Source organism: Tachysurus vachellii, chromosome 19, assembly GCF_030014155.1.
Source record: "Tachysurus vachellii isolate PV-2020 chromosome 19, HZAU_Pvac_v1, whole genome shotgun sequence".
Lineage (NCBI taxonomy): Eukaryota > Metazoa > Chordata > Actinopteri > Siluriformes > Bagridae > Tachysurus > Tachysurus vachellii.
Window position 1 is genome coordinate 21,291,327 of NC_083478.1, and position 15,489 is coordinate 21,306,815.

Below are 15,489 nucleotides of genomic sequence, written 5' to 3' on the forward strand. Positions count from 1 at the left end.
GTGCCGGAGCGCAGAGTGCCGGAGAGCTCAGAGGTCTGATTCAGGAAAAACAGGAAAGGGGGAGGTTAGAAAGGAGGGGGAGGTTAGAAAGGAGGGGGAGGGAGGGAGTTTCTGTTAGTAATGATGTAGTGTTAATTTCGTCACCTATTTTTAATTTAGTCTTAGTCTTAGTCTTGTGCCAAATGTCCTTGTTAGTTTTAGTCATATTTAGTCATTCACATATCTTTTTTATTAGTCTTAGTTTTAGTCGACTAAAAGTCTCGGCATTTTAGTCTAGTTTTAGTCAAAAGAAAACTCAAGGTATCTTAGTCAAGTTTTAGTCGACTAAAAGTCTTTTAATTTTAGTCTAGTTTTAGTCAAAAAATTGTAGCTTGACCACATCTGGAATCTATTGTAAGAATAAATACAATGAGGCCTCATTAAATGCAATAATATCAGGAACACAAGTGTTATAGTGGAAATAAATAACTTAATGAAAAGCCTAAGATCAAAACTGTAGGTGTGTGTGTGTGTGTGTGTGTGTGTGTGTATATATATATATAAATTACCGACTTAATGCAAGTTATACATGGTATTGCACACACCATTATTGATGATATTTGGAGCAATATTACATGTAATTGTTAAACTTGATTCCCTTACATATACATTTGTTTTTAAGCCTAATTATTCATGTTGATTATGATGTGATTGTGATGGGGGGTGGGAAGAGGTTTCAGGTTGGGGGGTGGGAAGAGGTTTCAGGTTGGGGGGTGCTGAGTTTTTTCTGTCACCACTTTTGCATAAGAAACAATATCAAGGCTATAAAACTTGTCAAAACTCCACAAAAGTATCAGTGAGAAGTTGAGAACACGTTTAAACAGTGCATACACTCGAACACAGGATTCTAACCGTAGAGACGGAGCGCACTATTTTCTTTAGCGGAAACAATACAATCGTTTTTAAATCAATAAACTACTTTTTATATCATCATTTTGTGTCAAATTATCGATTTATTTGGTAGGTAACAATATAAGCGGGATCCCCTTCACAGACCTGTAACTTGAGCGACAGCGAAGCCGCGAACTCGTGCTGAATATTTTAAAGGCGTAACAGCTGATGAAAAAGCAGAGACAATTGTAGACGAAAATGAAGAGAGATTTTATCTTAGATTTTATTTTATATAAAACATTTTCGTCTCGTCTTTTTTCGTCAACAATAATGGATGTTAATTTAGTCTTAGTCAGCGTTTTTGGACAGTGGTGCAGTCTCGTCATCGTCTCGTCTTAGTCATGAAAAAAAAGGTTGTTGACAAACATATTTCGTCTCGTCTCGTCTGACGACATTAACTCTATAATGATGTAAGTCCATGTCACACTCTCAGGTTTCACTCTTCACCTCTGTACAGGTAAAGATCTAACAGACCTGCAGGCGGTGGGGTGTGACGTAACATTCCTCTGGTGGGTGTTTTTTATCAGGAGAAAAGATTCAAATGTTCGAAAGAATGCAGTGAAATTGGCAGGACGTTTTATCATGGAAATAAACACAGTGGGGGGGGTGCACGGTGGTTTAGTGGGGGCAAAGAGGGGGCTGCGGAACAGATGGAGAACAAGATACAAGGGTGGGGTAAGAGTGTGTGTGTGTGAGAGAGAGAGAGAGATCAGTGTTTTATTCCTCTGATACAGAATTTACATAACATTATTTTATCCATTAATATTGACACTGTACAGTTTCTCCTGCTCTCGTTACATCTCCACGAAGCTCCTCGTCTCCTGTTCTCATGAAGTGTCTGATCTTCAGCCCTCACGACGTCATGTTTAATGCTGAACCGCACACAAATTTAACACAACTCTATTTGACCAGTTACACAATAAAGAACCACCACGACGTCAGCATGTTGGTTTGCTTTTTCTTTATTTTTTTTAATCCTTTTTTCTTTCTTTTTCTTTTTTTTCTTTTTTTTTTTTTTTAATCTTTTTGTATCTTTTCTTCTTTTTTCCTGGAGATTTGAGATCCTCTTTTTGTTTGTTTTTGGCACTACATAGATATCTTATGGAGCAGGTATGCTGATTTTTCATAAAACAAATCCCTATCCAAAGCCTTCGTCCTTATGCAAGCAAAAATATGAATACACCAATAAAAATAAACAGGATTAACTTTAAATCCATATTTTACACAACAAATAAAAACGCTTCTTTTTTTTGGGACCCCTTTAAAAATAGGGGCATTAAGTCTCGTGACCAAAAGTTAGACTTTCATGATTCTGTTTTTTTTCTCTTCATTATCGTTCCATAAGGACCTCGGGCGTTGGGTTGAAAAAAAAAAAAAAATCAAGTCGCCGCTCGTTATTTCTTCTGTTGGATGTAGCTGAGATTGACGGGACGTCCGGACTGCAGCAGAGGGAAGTGCTGATTCGCCACCGCACCTGAGGAGAACATCGACATCCTGATTACACACAGAACCTCATTCGTCATCGATCAGATAATTTAATCCATTCATTTCATTTCTCTCCTTCATCATCAGCCCCAGCAGGCGTCGCTGATCTGACATGTAGCTCTGATGACGTACCCTGGGAGATGAAGGGCTTGTTGGACTGCTGCACGTACGTCTGTGGCATGCGGAAACTCCATGAGTCGTTCCTCCAGTTGTGAACAATGATGATGCTGTGCTTTATCCAAACGTCTGCACAGGTCTGCAGCAAGGGTAAAGATTTGCAGTGAATCAGCGTTAATTGCTCCGTCGATGTTCTCCTCCATCCTCTTTATCTCTCCATCATCTTATCATAAATCTCCCTCACAGAGGACTGACCTTTATCTGAAATGCAAATTTTCATTAACCTGAAGATGAATATCTCCTGCAGTGTCATGGATTCATTTGGATTCAGTGTCATGGATTCATTTGGATTCAGTGTCATGGATTCATTTGGATTCAGTGTCATGGATTCATTCATTCATTTGTTTGTATAGAAGTGTTAGGGTAATTGACAGCAATTAGAAATACTAAAAATGTTATTTATTAACTGAAATAAATTTTTATAAAGTCAGCTTACGGGTTACAGAGAGAGAGAGAGAGAGAGAGAGAGAAGCCGCGTTCACACTGCAAGTCTTAATGCTCAATTCGGATATTTTGCTCAGATCTGATTTTTTTGTTTGTTCACATTACCTTTTAAAATGTGGCCTCTATCAGATATCAGTGTGAACTGTTTGCTGTTTCGAACTGACCCGAATGCGCAAACGAACAATAACAATGACGTCACACGCAGCACGCCGTTGCGCTAAAGTTGGCGAGGTTATGGAGGAAGTAAGCGTTTTCACTTTTCTTTCTAAATGTTTGTGTAATGGCAGCACAGAGACGCAGTGTTTTGAAAATTTTCGGATGTCGAGGGCAACTTTATTTTATTTGATCCATTATGTAGACGTAGTCACGTTTGTGTGCAAACTCTCCGGCGCATAATTGTGATGAATGTCGATGTAGATTGACGTAAAAGTCGCATCAAATCCGCCTCGGTTGTTCACACTGCGGCCACATTGTGAAAAATCCAGATTTGGGTCTGATTCAGGACCACATATGGAAGTGGTCTGAATCTGATTTGAAAAAATCAGATCTGGGCTAGATTTGAGTGTTCACACTACTCCTGAAGAAGTCTGACCTGGTCAGTGTGTGAGAGAGGGACAGAGAGAGAGAGAGTGTGTGTGTGTGAGAGAGAGAAAGGGAGCGCTAAGGGCTCCCTTTAAGAGATAAAAAATCCCTTTTTATCTCTAAGGGAGCGTCCAGCCACCCTGCGGAGGAAACTCATTTCGGCCGCCTGTATCCGGGATCTTGTCCTTTCGGTCATGACCCAAAGCTCATGACCATAGGTGAGGGTAGGAACGTAGATCGACTGGTAAATAGAGAGCTTCGCCTTGCGGCTCAGCTCTTTATTCACCACAACAGACCGGTATATCGACCGCACCACTGCAGAAGTTACACCGATCTGCCTGTCGATCTCCCGCTCCATCCTTCCCTCACTCGTGAACAAGACCCCAAGATACTTAAACTCCTCCACGAGAGGCAGGAGCTTTCCACCAACCTGAAGGGGACAAGCCACCCTTTTCCGGCCGAGAACCATGGCCTCGGACTTGGAGGTGCTGATTCTCATCCCTGCCGCTTCACACTCGGCTGCAAACCGTCCCAGTGCACGCTGAAGGTCCTGATTTGAAGAAGCCAACAGGACAACATCATCTGCAAAAAGCAGAGACGAAATCCCATGGTCCCCAAACCAGACTCCCTCCGGCCCCCGACTGTGCCTAGAAATCCTGTCCATATAAATAACGAACAGGACCGGTGACAAAGGGCAGCCCTGCTGGAGTCCAACATGCACCGGGAACAAGTCTGACTTACTGCCGGCAATGTGAACCAAACTCCTGCTGCGGTCATATAAGGACCGGACAGCCCTTAGCAGAGGGCCCCGGACCCCATACTCCCAGAGCACCCCCCACAGATCACCACGAGGGACACAGTCGAATGCCTTCTCCAGATCCACAAAAACATGTGGACTGGTTGGGCCAACTCCCATGAACCCTCCAGCAATCTGGTGAGGGTATAGAGATGGTCCAGTGTTCCACGACCGGGACAAAACCCGCATTGTTCCTCCTGAATCCGAGGTTCGACTATCGGCCGAATTCTCCTCTCCAGTACCCTGGCATAGACTTTTCCGGGGAGGCTGAGGAGTGTGATCCCCTATAGTTGGAACACACCCTCCGGTCCCCCTTCTTAAACAGAGGGACCACCACCCCAGTCTGCCAGTCCAGAGGCACTGTCCCCAGCCGCCACGCGATGTTGCAGAGGCGTGTCAACCAAGACAGCCCCACAACATCCAGAGACTTGAGGTACTCAGGGCGGATCTCATCCACCCCTGGTGCCTTGCCACTGAGGAGCTTCTCAACCACCTCAGTGACCTCAGCTTGGGGGATCGATGAGTCCTCAACTGAGCCCTCTGCCTCTGCTTCCTCAGTGGAAGACATGTCGGTGGGGTTGAGGAGATCCTCGAAGTACTCCTTCCACCGTCTGAGAATGTCCCCAGTTGAAGTCAGCAGATTCCCGCTCTCACTGTAAACAGTGTGAGCAGGGCACTGCTTCCCCTTCCTGAGGCGCCAGACGGTTTGCCAGAATTTCTTCGAGGCCAACCGATAGTCCTTCTCCATGGCCTCGCCGAACTCCTCCCAGACCCGAGTTTTTGCCTCTGCAACCACCTGGGCTGAAGCTCGCTTGGCCCTCCGGTACCTATCAGCTGCCTCCGGAGTCCCCCGAGCCAACCAGGCTCGATAGGACTCCTTCTTCAGCTTGACAGCATCCCTTACTTCCGTAGATACGATTAGAGATTAACTTTTTGTTTAACTAAAGAATCGGAATCAATGAATCAAAGAATCACTCATAATGAATCCAAGTGTATAACATGAACCCATAAAATGATTCAGAATTAGGAGTGATCAACCGATTCCGCTTCCTAACGAGAGATTCTAATGAAGTAGAATAAACAAATCCCCCCAATGATTCAGAATGACTGAAAGAATCACTCTTAATGAGTCGGAATGAATGAATCACTCGTATTGAGTCAGAATGAATGAATCACTCTTAATGAGTCGGAATGAACGAATCACTCTTAATGAGTCGGATGAATGGAATTGCAAAACTCTTAATAATTCAGAATGACTGAAAGAATGAATGACAATAAATCAAAACTAATAAAAGAATCATTCCTAATGAATCTTTATCTGGATCCACTGACCTTTACCTATAGCTCCGCCTACAAATCCAAAATTGCAGCAGCTAATTAACTCCCTGAGAGAAGTTTTGGCTCAGCATCCGGACGGCATCAGTCTGAACGAAGCTCGCCGGTCGTGTCCTCTTCTCTTCGTCTCGGAGATGCTGAAGGACCATCAGTCCGTCCGACACCTGCTCCTGTCCCTGCCGCAGGTCGTGCGTATGGAAGGGTTTGGTGTTCAAACACGCCTCTTTCCTGCTCCCAAAAATTTAACCTCTTTTACACTCCAATGATTTTACATCAAATCCTCAGTGTGTGTTAGGAATAATAACAGAACACTTTTTACTACGTAAGTGATAAAACACACCGCGTCGTACCGTTGGAGGAAAATAATCTACGACGCAACACAAACACATGGTCAGATTAAATTGTGTATTTATTAAAACACTAATACAGAACGATGTACAATTTTCTATCAAATAACTTCCTTTCTTCAAGTATGCATTAGCTCAGGTATGAAATCCTACAGTCTCCAAGTGAGAGATTTAATATTAAATTGTATGTAACTTTTTTTTTTTCTCATTTCTGTTAGTAAAAGTGTTATTAAAAAAAACGGAAAATCTAGTTGCAGTGTTTCACATCCGCTGTGATGGAACAGAACATCACGGTGTTACGGGTACTGAACACTCTCTGCTACGGCAGATCATGTGGAAGGTGGGGGTCATCCTGACCAGGCCCATGTTGCCGTCCATGTTGACGGGCGGAGCATCATGTGGCCAGGAAAACCGCAGCCTCTGCAGGAGAGACGTGATGAAGATGAAGAGCTCCGTCCTCGCAAGGGACTCGCCGAGACACACCCTCGGACCTACAGCGCACACACACATTTACATTTACAGCATTTAGCAGACACCCTTATCCAGAGTGACTTACAACTGAGCAACTGAGGGTTAAGGGCCTTGCTCAGGGGCCCAGCAGTGGCAGCTTGGTTCGAACTCATGACCTTCCGATCAGTAGCCCAACACCTTAACCACTGAGCTACCACATCCCCTACACACACACGTCTCAGTACACACATTCATCCTAAATTCATATGCTAAAGCAACCATCCAACCAAATGTCATCTTTTTTGACTGATGGTGTCTCACCCAGAGAAAACGCCAGGAAGAACTCGTCTTTGCAGAACTGTCCGTTCTCATCCAGGAAGTTCTCGGGGTTAAAGCTATCCGGGTGTTTCCAGTGCTCCTTATCCTGCATTATGGCCATTAAATTGGGTGCAATCTCAGTTCCCTGCACAAAAACAGAACAAACATACGTTACTGCACAGAGCTGCTGAGTTCTGGACTCTGATTGGTCATCAGGTGTTGATGAATTGTCTCTAACAGCAGCTCCGACATCAGTGCAGGTTAAAGTTAATGTTCTCGCTCTGATACCTTATGGTTTCTACAGTATAGCAACAGCTCGTTCACAGGGACGTGTACGGTTCGCGCTCCACTGATTATAAACATGTTTTCGATAAGGAGACGTGTGTGTAAGGAGTCTCCGGCGTCAGCACGTCAGAGACGTTTTTCCCACAGAGGAGTTTCCGCTTCTTCGCGGTTTCTCGGTAACAAGCTGAGATTTATTGTGTGAGAGAACTTGGATCTGAGGAGATATTGTCATGCAGTAAACTAATAACAGCTCAGCAGAAGTGATAAAATCGTGAAGAATCCGTGAGGATTTCCGAGCGTGTAGCGAGGACGCACTTCCACAGCTCCTACCTTAGGGATGGTGTATCCTCGTAGCTGCGACGTCTCTGTAGTTTGGTGAATCACACCGAGTGGAACGATGTTCCCGAAGCGCTGGATCTCGTGTACGGTGGCGTGAATGTACGGCATCCTGGTGCGGTCGTCCATGCTGGGAGCTCGATCGTAACCGAGCACACGGACGATCTCCTCATGACAGCGTTCTGACATCACAACACAACACAACACACAGCTTTACTCACTGCCTTCATTCTGCTCAGTTTTTAAACACGGTGTATTTTTATCGCTTGAGGTTTGAACACGAAGTCGTGTCTCTGTGATGTAGGAGTTACGGTACCTTGTATCTCTGGGTGGTTCATCATGAAAATCAGACCCCATCTGAGAGTGGTGGCTGTGGTCTCCGTTCCCGCCAGGAAGAGATCGGCGGTGGACATCAGCAGGTTCTCCTCATGAAACGTTGAATCTTCTATTGACTCTTGCTGCTCAAAGAAAACCAGGAAGAAAACAAAGATTGAAACAAACCTGAGACACACCCCTGTTTTATACAAGCTCCGCCCCATGGGTCCAGTCTCAATCTTAATCCGTCACCGAGGCTTTGATCTGATCTGAGAGCGCCGGCTGCAGGTCAGTGGGTGACGTCTGAGCTTCTTACCTTGCGTATCTCCACCAGGTAAGCGTCAATGTAGTCGCGCAGGTTCTCCTCGTCCAGCTTCTCTCTGTGTTCCTCCATCACCTCACGAATGAACTCTACTAAAGCATCGGCGTTCTGACGGACCTTCTGGTGCGGCCCGGGGAAATGTTTTATAAAAGGGATCAAGTTGAAGATCTACAGATAAAGAAAGGAAGAATTAAAAGGATTCTACGGACATGCTTTAATTTTAATTCTGTCCATAATTAGGGTCATAAAGTTTGTCTAGTCATTTGATGACTGACGCCTGAATTCTGACCAATCACAAGCCAGATCTCAGTCCTGATCGTTAACGTTACCATTCCCACAGGCGAGCCGGAGAGCTGAATGTTTTCGTTCAGGATTTCCAGAAGTTTAGCGAAGCGCTTGTTGTTGTAATCGAAGCGATCTCCGAAGACGATGGAGCAGATGATGTTGGAGACGGCGTTCATTATGGGGTGCATGGGGTTTAACGCTTTCCCTGAGTGGAGCATGGAGCAGGGGAACAGAATAGTTCAGGATCAGTCTGATCAGTGTTTAATGTGAGCAGCGCCGGGTTTAGTGACTGACCTTCATGTTTGAGCATCTCTGTAATTAGACACTGCGCTTCCTCGGCCACTCGCTCCTCAACCGTCTTCCTCCCCAGACCAAAGTTACGTAACGTGTGGAGAGCAAAACGTCGCTGCTGCTTCCACGCGTGGCCGTACGTGACCGTGATAATACCTGGGACGGACAGACAGACTGACGTGATTATTAGAGCCGTTGTTATTATATGTGTTTATTATACAGTGTGTGTGAGTCCTGGATTATTTTAAACACAAGCACTACAGGTATAAAAATAAGTCTTTTGGAAACAATTAATTCATTAATTAATTAACATAATTAATGTTGAATTATGTAAAAAAAAAAAAAATCCCCATAAAATTCTCACACACACAAAAAAAAAACAGCTGGTAAATACATTAAAAAATCATTTTAAGATAAATTCTTATTTTTATGACTAAATGAAGGAGAAAGATTTATAATTAGCCACTAATTATTATTTTTTTTTTTTTATCTCAGCTAAAGATATAAAAACAAAATTAAACCTAAAACTGCAACAGTGCTGAAAATAACCGTATCACAGGTCCCACAGTACTGACCGTAGCCTTTGGTCACCCACTCTAATAAAGGTATGGCAGGTCTCCCGGAGTAAACGCTGCCTTTCTGCACCAGCGCCTCCTTCACCGCCTCGAAGGTGTTCAGCACGATCATCGGCCTCCGGCCCACGTACATGCAGCACAACTCGCCGTACTGCACCATCTGCATGGCAGAGTGACCTTAACGTTACCACACGTTCATGTTGGATTTAATGTTCCACTGTGACCAAATCTTAGACCAAATCTTCTAGCATTAATCTGTCCAAAACTCCACCATGTTAACACCTCCATCACCTCCACCACTATTTATTTCCTAACGGGTTGAAATCATGCAGTAAGTCAATAAGTGTGAACATGTCTGAATCAGGAAGTCCAGATGGTAAAGCAATGTAATGTCATTGTTACACAACCCTACATTTTTTCAGCACAAACATCAGCTAAGCACGTGCACACACACACACACACACACACACACACACACACACACATGCGGAAAGTATGGAACCTTGCCAAAAAATGATTTCAGGAATCATGAGCAAAGAAGAAAAAAAGTGAGAAGCAGAAGCTGACCGATCTCGTGGTGTTCAACGGGTCCTTCATGATCTGGAGGAGGTTTCCCACGAAGGGCAGCGGCGTGGGTCCAGGAGGACTGCGGCTCCTTGAGGAACTCAACTTGAAGATCTCAAGCAGAACCAGAGAGACGAGGCCGAGCAACACGGCCAGGCTCACAAGACCCGGGTCCAGATATCTGAGTACAGACTGCATGCTGAGAGAGCGCAGAGTGCCGGAGCGCAGAGTGCCGGAGAGCTCAGAGGTCTGATTCAGGAAAAACAGGAAAGGGGGAGGTTAGAAAGGAGGGGGAGGTTAGAAAGGAGGGGGAGGGAGGGAGTTTCTGTTAGTAATGATGTAGTGTTAATTTCGTCACCTATTTTTAATTTAGTCTTAGTCTTAGTCTTGTGCCAAATGTCCTTGTTAGTTTCAGTCATATTTAGTCATTCACATATCTTTTTTATTAGTCTTAGTTTTAGTCGTCTAAAAGTCTCGGCATTTTAGTCTAGTTTTAGTCAAAAGAAAACTCAAGGTATCTTAGTCAAGTTTTAGTCGACTAAAAGTCTTTTAATTTTAGTCTAGTTTTAGTCAAAAAATTGTAGCTTGACCACATCTGGAATCTATTGTAAGAATAAATACAATGAGGCCTCATTAAATGCAATAATATCAGGAACACAAGTGTTATAGTGGAAATAAATAACTTAATGAAAAGCCTAAGATCAAAACTGTAGGTGTGTGTGTGTGTGTGTGTGTGTGTGTGTGTATATATATATATATAAAAATTACCAACTTAATGCAAGTTATACATGGTATTGCACACACCATTATTGATGATATTTGGAGCAATATTACATGTAATTGTTAAAATTGATTCCCTTACATATACATTTGTTTTTAAGCCTAATTATTCATGTTGATTATGATGTGATTGTGACAGGGGGGTGGGAAGAGGTTTCAGGTTGGGGGGTGCTGAGTTTTTTCTGTCACCACTTTTGCATAAGAAACAATATCAAGGCTATAAAACTTGTCAAAACTCCACAAAAGTATCAGTGAGAAGTTGAGAACACGTTTAAACAGTGCATACACTCGAACACAGGATTCTAACCGTAGAGACGGAGCGCACTATTTTCTTTAGCGGAAACAATACAATCGTTTTTAAATCAATAAACTACTTTTTATATCATCAATTTGTGTAAAATTATCGATTTATTTGGTAGGTAACAATATAATAAGCGGGATCCCCTTCACAGACCTGTAACTTGAGCGACAGCGAAGCCGCGAACTCGTGCTGAATATTTTAAAGGCGTTAAACAGCTGATGAAAAAGCAGAGACAATTGTAGACGAAAATGAAGAGAGATTTTATCTTAGTTTTTATTTTATATAAAACATTTTCGTCTCGTCTTTTTTCGTCAACAATAATGCATGTTAATTTAGTCTTAGTCAGCGTTTTTGGACAGTGGTGCAGTCTCGTCATCGTCTCGTCTTAGTCATGAAAAAAAAGGTTGTTGACGAACATATTTCGTCTTGTCTCGTCTGACGACATTAACTGTATAATGATGTAAGTCCATGTCACACTCTCAGGTTTCACTCTTCACCTCTGTACAGGTAAAGATCTAACAGACCTGCAGGCGGTGGGGTGTGACGTAACATTCCTCTGGTGGGTGTTTTTTATCAGGAGAAAAGATTCAAATGTTCGAAAGAATGCAGTGAAATTGGCAGGACGTTTTATCATGGAAATAAACACAGTGGGGGGGGGGGCACAATGGTTTAGTGGGGGCAAAGAGGGGGCTGCGGAAGAGATGGAGAACAAGATACAAGGGTGGGGTAAGAGTGTGTGTGTGTGTGTGTGTGTGAGAGAGAGAGAGAGAGAGATCAGTGTTTTATTCCTCTGATACAGAATTTACATAACATTATTTTATCCATTAATATCGACACTGTACAGTTTCTCCTGCTCTCGTTACATCTCCACGAAGCTCCTCGTCTCCTGTTCTCATGAAGTGTCTGATCTTCTGATCTTCAGCCCTCACGACGTCGTGTTTAACGCTGAACCGCACACAAATTTAACACAACTCTATTTGACCAGTTACACAATAAAGAACCACCACGACGTCAGCATGTTGGTTTGCTTTTTCTTTATTTTTTTTAATCCTTTTTTCTTTTTTTTTTTTTTTTTTTATCTTTTTGTATCTTTTCTTCTTTTTTCCTGGAGATTTGAGATCCTCTTTTTGTTTGTTTTTGGCACTACATAGATATCTTATGGAGCAGGAATGCTGATTTTTCATAAAACAAATCCCTATCCAAAGCCTTCGTCCTTATGCAAGCAAAAATATGAATACACCAATAAAAATAAACAGGATTAACTTTAAATCCATTTTTTACACAACAAATAAAAACGCTTCTTTTTTTTTGGGACCCCTTTAAAAATAGGGGCATTAAGTCTCGTGACCAAAAGTTAGACTTTCATGATTCTGTTTTTTTTCTCTTCATTATCGTTCCATAAGGACCTCGGGCGTTGGGTTGAAAAAAAATAAAAAATCAAGTCGCCGCTCGTTATTTCTTCTGTTGGATGTAGCTGAGATTGACGGGACGTCCGGACTGCAGCAGAGGGAAGTGCTGATTCGCCACCGCACCTGAGGAGAACATCGACATCCTGATTACACACAGAACCTCATTCGTCATCGATCAGATAATTTAATCCATTCATTTCATTTCTCTCCTTCATCATCAGCCCCAGCAGGCGTCGCTGATCTGACATGTAGCTCTGATGACGTACCCTGGGAGATGAAGGGCTTGTTGGACTGCTGCACGTACGTCTGTGGCATGCGGAAACTCCATGAGTCGTTCCTCCAGTTGTGAACAATGATGATGCTGCGCTTTATCCAAACGTCTGCACAGGTCTGCAGCAAGGGTAAAGATTTGCAGTGAATCAGCGTTAATTGCTCCGTCGATGTTCTCCTCCATCCTCTTTATCTCTCCATCATCTTATCATAAATCTCCCTCACAGAGGACTGACCTTTATCTGAAATGCAAATTTTCATTAACCTGAAGATGAAGATCTCCTGCAGTGTCATGGATTCATTTGGATTCAGTGTCATGGATTCATTTGGATTCAGTGTCATGGATTCATTTGGATTCAGTGTCATGGATTCATTTGGATTCAGTGTCATGGATTCATTTGGATTCAGTGTCATGGATTCATTCATTCATTTGTTTGTATAGAAGTGTTAGGGTAATTGACAGCAATTAGAAATACTAAAAATGTTATTTATTAACTGAAATAAATTTTTATAAAGTCAGCTTACGGGTTACAGAGAGAGAGAGAGAGAGAGAGAGAGAGAAGCCGTGTTCACACTGCAAGTCTTAATGCTCAATTCGGATATTTTGCTCAGATCTGATTTTTTTGTTTGTTCACATTACCTTTTAAAATGTGGCCTCTATCAGATATCAGTGTGAACTGTTTGCTGTTTCGAACTGACCCGAATGCCAATAACAATGACGTCACACGCAGCACGCCGTTGCGCTAAAGTTGGCGAGGTTATGGAGGAAGTAAGCGTTTTCGCTTTTCTTTCTAAATGTTTGTGTAACGGCAGCACAGAGACGCAGTGTTTTGAAAATTTTCGGATGTCGAGGGCAACTTTATTTTATTTGATCCATTCTGTAGACGTAGTCACGTTTGTGTGCGAACTCTCCGGCGCATAATTGTGACGAATGTCGATGTAGATTGACGTAAAAGTCGCATCAAATCCGCCTCGGTTGTTCACACTGCGGCCACATTGTGAAAAATCCAGATTTGGGTCTGATTCAGGACCACATATGGAAGTGGTCTGAATCTGATTTGAAAAAATCAGATCTGGGCTAGATTTGAGTGTTCACACTACTCCTGAAGAAGTCTGACCTGGTCAGTGTGTGAGAGAGGGACAGAGAGAGAGAGAGAGAGAGTGTGTGTGTGTGAGAGAGAGAAAGGGAGCGCTAAGGGCTCCCTTTAAGAGATAAAAAATCCCTTTTTATCTCTAAGGGAGCGCCCAGCCACCCTGCGGAGGAAACTCATTTCGGCCGCCTGTATCCGGGATCTTGTCCTTTCGGTCATGACCCAAAGCTCATGACCATAGGTGAGGGTAGGAACGTAGATCGACTGGTAAATAGAGAGCTTCTCCTTGCGGCTCAGCTCTTTATTCACCACAACAGACCGGTATATCGACCGCATCACTGCAGAAGATACACCGATCTGCCTGTCGATCTCCCGCTCCATCCTTCCCTCACTCGTGAACAAGACCCCAAGATACTTAAACTCCTCCACGAGAGGCAGGAGCTTTCCACCAACCTGAAGGGGACAAGCCACCCTTTTCCGGCCGAGAACCATGGCCTCGGACTTGGAGGTGCTGATTCTCATCCCTGCCGCTTCACACTCGGCTGCAAACCGTCCCAGTGCACGCTGAAGGTCCTGATTTGAAGAAGCCAACAGGACAACATCATCTGCAAAAAGCAGAGACGAAATCCCATGGTCCCCAAACCAGACTCCCTCCGGCCCCCGACTGTGCCTAGAAATCCTGTCCATATAAATAACGAACAGGACCGGTGACAAAGGGCAGCCCTGCTGGAGTCCAACATGCACCGGGAACAAGTCTGACTTACTGCCGGCAATGTGAACCAAACTCCTGCCCCGGTCATATAAGGACCGGACAGCCCTTAGCAGAGGGCCCCGGACCCCATACTCCCAGAGCACCCCCCACAGATCACCACGAGGGACACAGTCGAATGCCTTCTCCAGATCCACAAAGCACATGTGGACTGGTTGGGCCAACTCCCAGGAACCCTCCAGCAACCTGGTGAGGGTATAGAGATGGTCCAGTGTTCCAAGACCGGGACAAAACCCGCATTGTTCCTCCTGAATCCGAGGTTCGACTATTGGCCGAATTCTCCTCTCCAGTACCCTGGCATAGACTTTTCCGGGGAGGCTGAGGAGTGTGATCCCCTATAGTTGGAACACACCCTCCGGTCCCCCTTCTTAAACAGAGGGACCACCACCCCAGTCTGCCAGTCCAGAGGCACTGTCCCCAGCCGCCACGCGATGTTGCAGAGGCGTGTCAACCAAGACAGCCCCACAACATCCAGAGACTTGAGGTACTCAGGGCGGATCTCATCCACCCCTGGTGCCTTGCCACTGAGGAGCTTCTCAACCACCTCAGTGACCTCAGCTTGGGGGATCGATGAGTCCTCAACTGAGCCCTCTGCCTCTGCTTCCTCAGTGGAAGACATGTCGGTGGGGTTGAGGAGATCCTCGAAGTACTCCTTCCACCGTCTGAGAATGTCCCCAGTTGAAGTCAGCAGATTCCCGCTCTCACTGTAAACAGTGTGAGCAGGGCACTGCTTCCCCTTCCTGAGGCGCCGGACGGTTTGCCAGAATTTCTTCGAGGCCAACCGATAGTCCTTCTCCATGGCCTCACCGAACTCCTCCCAGACCCGAGTTTTTGCCTCTGCAACCACCTGGGCTGAAGCTCGCTTGGCCCTCCGGTACCTATCAGCTGCCTCCGGAGCCCGGAGCTTGACAGCATGTCATAGCTTGACAGCATCCCTTACTTCCGTAGATACGATTAGAGATTAACTTTTTGTTTAACTAAAGAATCGGAATCAATGAATCAAAGAATCACTCATAATGAATCCAAGTGTAT

At 44.3% G+C, this 15,489-nt stretch overlaps 1 protein-coding gene across 1 annotated transcript; it reads right to left on the reverse strand.

Moving 5' to 3' along the window:
• Positions 1–6,140: 6,140 nt before the first annotated feature.
• On the reverse strand, positions 6,141–10,089 carry LOC132862248 (cytochrome P450 2C5-like). Its single transcript, XM_060894184.1, has 9 exons — positions 9,841–10,089; positions 9,274–9,433; positions 8,702–8,854; positions 8,452–8,612; positions 8,117–8,290; positions 7,802–7,943; positions 7,480–7,667; positions 6,868–7,009; positions 6,141–6,587 (listed from the first exon to the last, which is right to left on the reverse strand). The coding sequence occupies exons 1-9, from the start codon at positions 10,033–10,035 to the stop codon at positions 6,385–6,387; spliced, it is 1,518 nt and encodes a 505-aa protein (XP_060750167.1). The 5' UTR covers positions 10,036–10,089; the 3' UTR covers positions 6,141–6,384.
• Between the last annotated feature and the right edge of the window lie 5,400 nt (positions 10,090–15,489).

Bases quoted from the DNA above. Each gene is read 5' to 3' on its own strand.
- LOC132862248 (XM_060894184.1), bottom strand. From the start codon at position 10,035: ATGCAGTCTGTACTCAGATATCTGGACCCGGGTCTTGTGAGCCTGGCC. The intron at 7,944-8,116 runs GTAAGAAGCTCA...TTCTTTGAGCAG, and splicing joins ACCTGGTGGAGATACGCAAG to CAAGAGTCAATAGAAGATTC. The intron at 7,010-7,479 runs GTAGGAGCTGTG...GTTTTTGTGCAG, and splicing joins GAGGATACACCATCCCTAAG to GGAACTGAGATTGCACCCAA.